We start from the raw sequence: 8,961 nt of genomic DNA, 5'->3' as shown, positions 1-8,961 counted from the left end.
TGTCTCTCTCTCTGTGTCTCTCTATCTGTGTCTCTCTCTGTGTCTCTCTCTGTGTCTCTCTCGCTGTGTGTCTCTCGCTGTGTGTCTCTCTGTGTGTCTCTCTCTGTGTGTCTCTCTCTCTGTGTCTCTCTCTCTGTGTCTCTCTCTGTGTCTCTCTCTCTCCTCTGTCTCTCTCTGTGTGTCTCTCTCTCTGTGTCTCTCTCTCTGTGTCTCTCTATGTGTGTGTCTCTCTGTGTCTCTCTCTCTGTGTCTCTCTCTGTGTCTCTCTCTGTGTGTCTCTGTGTGTGTCTCAGTGTGTGTCTGTGTCTCTGTCTCTGTCTCTCTCTCTCTCTCTCTCTCTCTCCATATTCCTGGACGGCTTTAATGAATTCAATTTTTCACCAGAAATCAGATTTAAGTTGTTGTTTTTTCATTAGCGGAGATAAAAACCAGGGTGTGATGTCATGCATTCTAATGTGGCCCAACATGAAAATAACTGACAGTTCTTTGGCGGCTTTGATACGGGTGCTCCCAAAAGGTCTCTCCACGGGCTCGATTATTACAATCATAACATAACTCTGCCGTCGAGAAACCCATACCCATGCCCTCCTTCCCTGACGTTTCCTAAATGTCTATTTTCAACACAATAGCGTCCATTATGCACCTCACTGTCGCTATTACCATCATCATGGTGAATTACCCTCACCGTGGTGCATCGAAACTAACTTACAGTTATGAATGGCTAACCTATTTCAACCGTAATGGCTCCCGCACTTAGACAGACAGACAATACCGGTTATTTGCATGATCAACGTGCGATGATTTGAATAGAAGCCAGGCAGCGCCCCCCCCCCCCGCCCCCCCCCAGACTGCAATGAAGGTTGTTTTTTTTCCATTGACACATCCAAAGCTTCAGTTTCTCTCTGGAGTTGGCAATGCGCGGGACGTAGGGATGGTGGTGAGAGATCGTGAGAGACAATGAAGTGAGAATGAAATCGAAGACAGACTTGACTCATCAAAACTAGTCTGGGAGAAGAAAAAAACACAATAGCTTTTAACCAGCAGCTACCAGTTGTAATTCTAGTCATAACAAGGCCTTGAGATGGTGGGGGGGGGAACTGTGACTGTGGTTCCTGGGAATCGGCTCACTACTCACTGTTCCTGCCCCGGTCACTTAAACAAATTAAAGGGCTATTGTGTCTAAGATGTTCAACTGAGTTTCCTCTGTGAAGCCCTCGCATCTAACGACAGGGCCGGTTTCATTCAGAAATGAGGTGTGGACGGAGGGAGGGTGGGATGGATGAAGGACGGGGAGAGGGTGGGGGTAATAAAATGTCTCACAAATGTCTCCCCCCCCCCCCAGGGTAAACAGTCCTCCCATCTCTCCCGTTCCACTATCATTTACTCCGTCGTACCCGGAATACAATTAGCGCGGCGCTCTATGTGCAACGTTGAGTATGAAAACACAGGAGGGGCTGAGACACACACACACACACACACACACACACACACACTTGAGTGGGCACATCAGTATTAATCCTCATCCAATGAACCCTGAGTTGCGCAACCTATCAGGATAATTACAGCCAGCCAATCTGCTCCCCTTCACTCCCCTGCAACACAATTAAACCTCCTGTATCAAGCTCTGTCTGCCAGGCAGGGGAGGGGGGGGAGAGAGAGAGAGAGAGAGAGGGGGGGGGGGGAGAGAGACAGAGAGAGAGAGACAGAGAGAGGGGGAGTGAGAGAGAGAGACAGAGAGAGAGAGGGGGGAGAGAGACAGAGAGAGAGACAGAGACAGAGAGACAGAGACAGACAGAGAGAGAGACAGAGAGAGAGAGAGAGAGACAGAGAGACAGAGACAGAGAGACAGAGAGAGACAGAGAGAGACAGAGAGAGACAGAGAGACAGAGAGACAGAGAGGGAGACAGAGAGAGAGACAGATAGAGAGACAGAGAGACAGAGAGACAGAGAGAGAGACAGACAGAGAGACAGAGAGAGAGAGAGAGAGACAGACAGAGACAGAGAGAGACAGAGTGATATGACAGCGGAGCTCAATTAAAAATCCACAAGGTTTAAACACTGTCCCGTCGTTGACGGCAGTTTCCTGCCCCGGCTTGCCCCCCTCCCCCCCCCCACCCCCGAGACGGAACACTGGGAAAGAACAAAGGAACAGTCACCCGGATTCCCCCCCGCCCCCCCCACCCACCCCACCCCACCCCCTGGAAATCTCAAACCAGCCGAATCAGTCCTCCCCTCCCCCCAACTGCCCCGCCCCCCACCTCTCCTGTGTAGAATTGAATGTGGCGTGTCTGTGTGCTGGCTTGTCTCGGTTGGCATGGTTTGGACCCAGGCCAGAGTCCAATGCCAAAGAGCGGTAAAAATATTCCATTTCGCTTTTTGAACAGTTTCGGTTTGGTGCTGAGGAGGTCCGACGTCCTCGAGCGGTTCTTCTGATTAGCACGTCGCTAATGGCGCGTCGGACAAACCTGAGAGCTCGCTGGGGGACGTGTGACGGAGCGTCGGTTCTGACGGTGAACCCCGGTGTCGACCCTCTACGTTCGTCCTACCGAAAGAATTAACAGTTGACCGGTGCTACCGCTCAATGTTACTGGGCGGCAGATAGCCGGTAGCCTAGATGTTAGAGAGGCAGGTAGTCTAGAGGTTAGAGAGGCAGGTAGCCTAGAGGTTAGAGAGGCAGGTAGCCTAGAGGTTAGAGAGGCAGGTAGTCTAGAGGTTAGAGAGGCAGGTAGCCTAGAGGTTAGAGAGGCAGGTAGTCTAGAGGTTAGAGGTCAGATAGTCTAGAGGTTAGAGAGGCAGGTAGTCTAGAGGTTAGAGGTCAGATAGTCTAGAGGTTAAAGAGGCAGGTAGTCTAGAGGTTAGAGAGACAGGTAGTCTAGAGGTTAGAGAGGCAGGTAGTCTAGAGGTTAGAGAGACAGGTAGTCTAGAGGTTAGAGAGGCAGCCAGGTAGCCTAGAGGTTAGAGAGGCAGGTAGTCTAGAGGTTAGAGAGACAGGTAGTCTAGAGGTTAGAGAGGCAGGTAGTCTAGAGGTTAGAGGTCAGGTAGTCTAGAGGTTAGAGAGGCAGGTAGTCTAGAGGTTAGAGAGGCAGGTAGTCTAGAGGTTAGAGAGGCAGGTAGCCTAGCTAGAGGTTAGAGAGGCAGGAAGGAGGGAAGGTAGCAGATCAGCTCACGAAGAACAAGATGTCATGAAGATATAACTTGGACAGACGTGCATTGTTTTTAAAAAGATATCTATCGATCCTCACACCGTTTGTTGTAGTCAGCACACATTCTCTCTTATCTGTATTAGATATTAACGGTATTATCTTATCAGTTTTAGGTTTCAGCAGGATTGGTAAAGGATAGGAGAATGGCATATAGGAGTCGGCTCTAAGACAGGCGGAGAATGTGGCATCCTCTACTCTGAAGAGTCGACAGACTTCATGGGCTGTGGTTTGACAGACAGGTAAGCCGGTGTGTGACTGAGGATTCACGATGACAGCTCAAAGATGTTGTTTTATCGGCTATACTGTCGGCTTCCCCCTGTGTCTTCGGAGATGTGCGGTATATGGTGACATACTTTTAGGATTTAAGGCTTTGGATTATAGAGAATGCCTGTGACGTGTGTTTTTTTTTTTCAAAAGAAGAAGAAAACGTGCTCCAGTTTCCATAGAGCCCCCGCTCAAACTGTCTCAGCTAAAAGAGAAATATGTGCTGTATTATGATTGCATATTTCATCAAATATTTTCGATGTTTTCATATTTTTCAGAACCAAAGCACTGTTTACACATTCCTTCAGTCCACACTTGTATCATTCCATTTGAGAAACGATTTGAGATGTAACAGCTTTTTTAAGCTCGTGTAAAACCCGTAATGAAAAATAAATAAAACCATGGTTACCAGGGTTGCCAAGGACTTGAGCATGAAAGATAGACTGTCAAAATATCATACCGTGCCACCACTAGAGCTCTCACACACACACACACACTCTCGCGTGCACGCACACAAGACACACACAGGCAAGGACGTTGTCTGTTTGTCTTTCCGCCTTTTTCTCTTTTTTCTTTTCCTGTGGTGAACCGAAAATATGAACCTTACCTCAAGAATGTGTTCGTCCTGCTGCTCTCGGTCCAGTTTCCTGGAGGTCGTTGTGACCAGACCTGTCGAAGAGAAACACACTTGTCATCAAGGCCGCGATAATCACTCCTTCAAACAGATCCCTTCACTTTGGTGCTTTTGTGTGTCTCAGTACTAGCGGACATTCTGATTAGCCACATATCTGACGAATAGACTTGTTTACTCTAGGGTGTTGACAATCAGAATCGGAGAAGCAGAAACGGAATTCTTTTCATTGCCAAACATATTCGCACATACAGGAAATTGACTTGGTGTTGTTGGAGCACAAGACATGAAGACACAGACAGCAATATAATGAAAAAAAACAACAACAATGTAATAAACAACACCCTACAAGCAAACATCGTTTTAAAAAGACAATGACGATGACAGAAAGGGGCAGTAGAGCAATAATAAGGTCAGATGGGTTGTTTGTTCGCTAGGTCAATCTGTTTGTGTCCCGTCTCTGTTCGAACACCCAGGAAAAGCACCAAAATACCCATAACCAGGCTCATTTAATTCGACTCCACGCTTCATCAATTCCGAACCGGAATCAAACTGTGATTTACAACGCTACGTTTATCTAGTTTGTGTAAATCACGCTAATGCAGGCCTGAAACCACCCAACCACAACGCCCGCACTTCATAACTGAGTGAAAGAGGACATTGTAGGACACACCAGACTCATTTCTTCGTGACAAACACATGATGCTCTGGTCAGGGGGGGGGGGGGGGGGGGCTTAAAATAGCCTAGAAGACAACTCGTCTCATTAGAACGGAGGCACAACGTGAACGACCATCCGTTCCTGAGTGAGGGTGTGCCTTTTTTTTTTTTAAGCCCGGAGGTCGACTTCTGAGTGACCTGTGAGAGTTCAGACGGGGGGAGGGCTGAGAGGGGTGACCTCAAAAAGACCCTCTCTCTCCGCCTACGGATCTCTCTCTCACACCCTCACACACAGGGTCCACGGCGAGGTGAGGGGGGGGGAGGGGGGACCTCTGGCCACCGCACGAGAAATACCGCGGAGGTCCGCGAACAGCCTCAGACAGCAGTGTGTGCAAGCGGGGCTCCGGCCGACACGTCAAGCTGAACAAACACAGACGACGTCGAGCACAGCCCGGTAACCGTAACCCCCCCCCCAGCCACAACCTAGAGTGGTGACTCTAGAGAGAGAGAGGGAGAAAGAGAGGGAGAGGGAGAGGAGAGAGGAGAAGGAAAAGTAGGGAGGGAAGACAATATGGCCGCATGGTTACATTACGAGGCTCTATTTCAAGTAATAAGCCCTGCTGCCTTCTCCCCTGCCAGAGTAATTGTAACCTTGAGGAGACGTGGAGTGTAGATTAGATGTGCCAGCTTCCACCACACACACACATACACGCACGCACACACACGCACACACACACACACACACACACACACACGCACACGCACACGCACACGCACACGCACACGCACACACACACGCACACGCACACACGCACTCAGACACAAACACAAACACAGAAACAGACACACACACACACACACACACACACACACACACACAGTCACATGTATATACGAGACCTGCCAACCGTGACCGCACCAGAGCCTGGCTGGCGAACGCGTAGCGTCTGATAAGCACAGAGAGAGAGAGAGAGAGAGAGAGAGAGAGAGAGAGAGAGAGAGAGACAGAGAGAGAGAGAGAGAGAGAGAGAGAGAGAGAGAGAGAGAGAGAGAGAGGAGGATTTCCGAAACCGAAGCGCCGTCGAACTATGGCTGGAACCAGAATAGAACACCACAACTTACAGCTCTGGAAATAGATTAACGCTACCCCCTGCCCCCCCCCCCCTCCCCCGACCCCGTACACTGTAAATGAAGGGAGTGCAGGATTCTCTCTCTCTCTCTCTCTCTCTCTCTCTCTGAGTGCTACGAGCGTTAGCTACGAGACAGCGACGGTGGGGGGGGGGGGGCGTGAGGGGGGGGGGGTGTGAGTGTTTATAAAACAAAGGCCGATTGTCAATTTGTGACAATAACTTATTAGAGGCATGCAGTGTGTAATGTTATACAATACGTGTGTGTGTGTAGTGTGTGTGTGTGTAGTGTGTGTGTGTGTGTGTGTGTCCTGCTGGGACCTTATATACTGAAACGTACACACTCGTTGCGATGTAAGTCGCTTCCGGATAAAAAGCGTCAGCACAATGGCATATATTGTGTGTAAAGTGAGTGTGTGTGTGTGTGTGTGTGTAATGGTAGAACCCAGTGTGACATAGTGATCTGGGCCTAGTGTGTGGTGTGGTGGGTGAAGAGATTAGCTGTGGGCTGTGGGGGCGAGAGAGAGAGAGAGTGCTTTGGAAAGGTCACGTTGTACCAGGGGTCCCTTTGTACGACCGCGGCATCTGGCCGCCCTGAAAACCTGCCGTCATCACCGCTGCTCAATGTAGGTAAACACAAGGATCATATTACCCCCCGTTTCCTAAAGAATGGCAATGGGGGGGGGGCACACACACACACACACACAAACACACTTCGACACTCTCCACTCTTCCTGTCAAACTCGGAGAGAGGAGGTTGCTACGATTGAATCTTTTCCACAGCTTCAGTCATGTGTGTGTGTGTGCGCGTGTGTGTCTGTTCGTGTGCGTGCGTGTGTATGTGTGTGACCCCCGTCGATAAAAAACAGCCCTCCCAGCTCCCCGGGAGTCTTTGATGTCGGCCAGGGAATCGCTCCTTCGCTCACCTTCTCATCTCCAACCTGAGAAGCGCTGACGCTGCGTTTCAGACCTGCGTTAGAGTGGGGGGGGGGGGGGAACTTAGCTGGTCCTGTCAACATCAAGGTGATTAAGTTGATGGTATAAGTACGGGAGTTGGGAGGCGTGCAGCTGCTTGGGTCGGCCTCACAGGAGGAACGCATTCCCCAACCCACGAGTCTGGTTCCTCCAAATATCCACACACACACACACACACACACACACACACACACACATACACACACTGGTGCACGCAGACAGACAGACAGACAGACAGACAGACAGACACACACACACACACACACACACACTGGTGCACACAGACAGACAGATGCGCGCACACACACACTGGTGCACGCAGACAGACAGACACACAGACACACACACACATACGCGCACACACACACACACGCGCACACACACACACACACACACGAGAGAGATCGTCTCCTCAGGCGTGGGCTGAGCTGGGCCGACAGTAATTACAGCCGAGCTGTTTTGAGACGGGGAGCAAAACAACAGTGAAGAGCTCCCAGAAGGCCCTCTCCCTCTCTCTCCCTCTTCCTCTCTCTCTCTCGCTCTCTCTCTCTCTCCCTCCCTCTCTCTCTCTCTCTCTCTGCAACATGTCCTCGCAGACCGCCGGCCCAAAATGGAGGCCTGGGGGGGGGCGGGGGGGTGGTTGGTGTTGTTGGTCTGGGGAGGACGGACCCAGGCATTTACCGCCGTGATTAGCACTCTTGAGGGGGTGACACACGTATTTAGCCGGGACGGCAGACGCGCTGGAATGTGTCTGTGCGCGCGGGCTGACTCATATCGAGGTGTTTACTGTTGTTGTTGACGGCCGAGTTCGAATTCTTTATTTTCTTTCCTCTTGGATGGAGGAAGAGAGCGAGGGGGGGCAGAGGTGGGTGTCTCATGAAGGAGGACGGGGGGGACGGGGGTGAAACTGGGCTTCCGGTGCAGAGCCCGCGACGTCGACATCCCTCCACTTCATTATCGAGCTAGCTACCGCGCCAGGCCTGGTCTCCAAGGAGACCGGAGGTCCTTTGAGAGGAGGAGCAGGTGGTGGGGGGGGGAGGGAATGTCAGTCGGAAATGTCAGTGAGTATTCCCCACCGTGGCGCCGTCGACTCTCTCTAAAAGGGTCAACTTTTAGTGCGCATCAACATCAACATGGCGCTCTCTTAAAGACGCGTCCTTTCGGCGCGGTCGGCGACGGAAACGGACGTGAGGGTCTGTCACGACGTTGCTCGGCCCGGTCGAGAACTTTCCGCTTTTCCGCTTTGGGGCTCGTTCCGATAAGGGCGTTCGTCGGCGGTCCTCGAGCACACCGAGATGGTTTCGTTCGGTACACTTTAGAATACAGGGTTATGTCTGGACAGGACGTGAGTCGGTGTGAAGTGGTTTGTTCGTTCGTTGTCTCTCCTCGCTAAACGTCGGAGCGGACGGGTCGCTTAACTGCGGAGGAACGGCGACACTCCACAAGCCATTCAGAGGACCCGGCGCTCCCAATGAGAGCCCTCTTCACACAGCATACAAACAAGTATTCACACACACACACGCACATGCACAACACACACACACACACACACACACACACATGCGCACACACCACACACACACACACACACATGCGCACACACCACACGCACACACACACACACACACACCACACACACGCACTCAACCCCAACCACCCCACTCACTCACACACACACACACCGATTTAAGTGGATTCAGACAATATCCCTCTATGCCCGCCCTCCCCCCCTGCCCCCCCCCCCCCCCTCCTAAGAGGGCGGTCTTTGTGGAAGCGGCTGGCATTTAGCAGGGGGGTATTTTGCTCCAGAGAGGGAGAGAGAGAGGAGACTGACTGCTAAAGTACTTCAAAAAAAGACAATTCCTGGTAATGTCGGCCTTGTCTCCTGCAGACTCGACCACTTCAAGGGAGGGAGAAGAGGGTTGGGGCGTTTAGTCTGAATCCACTTACTGTGTGTCTGGTGTGTGTGTGTGTGTGTGTGTGTGTGTGTGTGTGTGTGTGTGTGTGTGTGTGTGTGTGTGTGTGTGTGCGTGTGTGTGTGTGTGTGTGTGTGTGTCTGTGTCTGTGTGTGTGTGTGGGGCTCCGTTCCCCCTTATTTCGTTA

General features: G+C 51.3%; 1 protein-coding gene across 1 annotated transcript in view; it reads right to left on the bottom strand.

Moving 5' to 3' along the window:
• Positions 1–6,495, bottom strand: part of fat1a (FAT atypical cadherin 1a) — a gene marked incomplete at its 5' end in the record, with an annotated part of 62,806 nt that extends 56,311 nt beyond the window's left edge. Inside the window, 2 exons of the mRNA XM_080534638.1 lie at positions 4,075–4,136; positions 6,441–6,495. Of these exons, the coding sequence (XP_080390764.1) occupies positions 4,075–4,136; positions 6,441–6,495 (117 nt within the window). The remainder of the gene's footprint in view (positions 1–4,074; positions 4,137–6,440) is intronic.
• Positions 6,496–8,961: the final 2,466 nt, after the last annotated feature.

This window comes from Nansenia antarctica (genome assembly GCF_963989245.1).
Source record: "Nansenia antarctica genome assembly, chromosome: 6".
NCBI classification, from domain to species: Eukaryota; Metazoa; Chordata; class Actinopteri; order Argentiniformes; family Microstomatidae; genus Nansenia; species Nansenia antarctica.
This window is presented reverse-complemented; position numbering and strand designations above follow the sequence as displayed.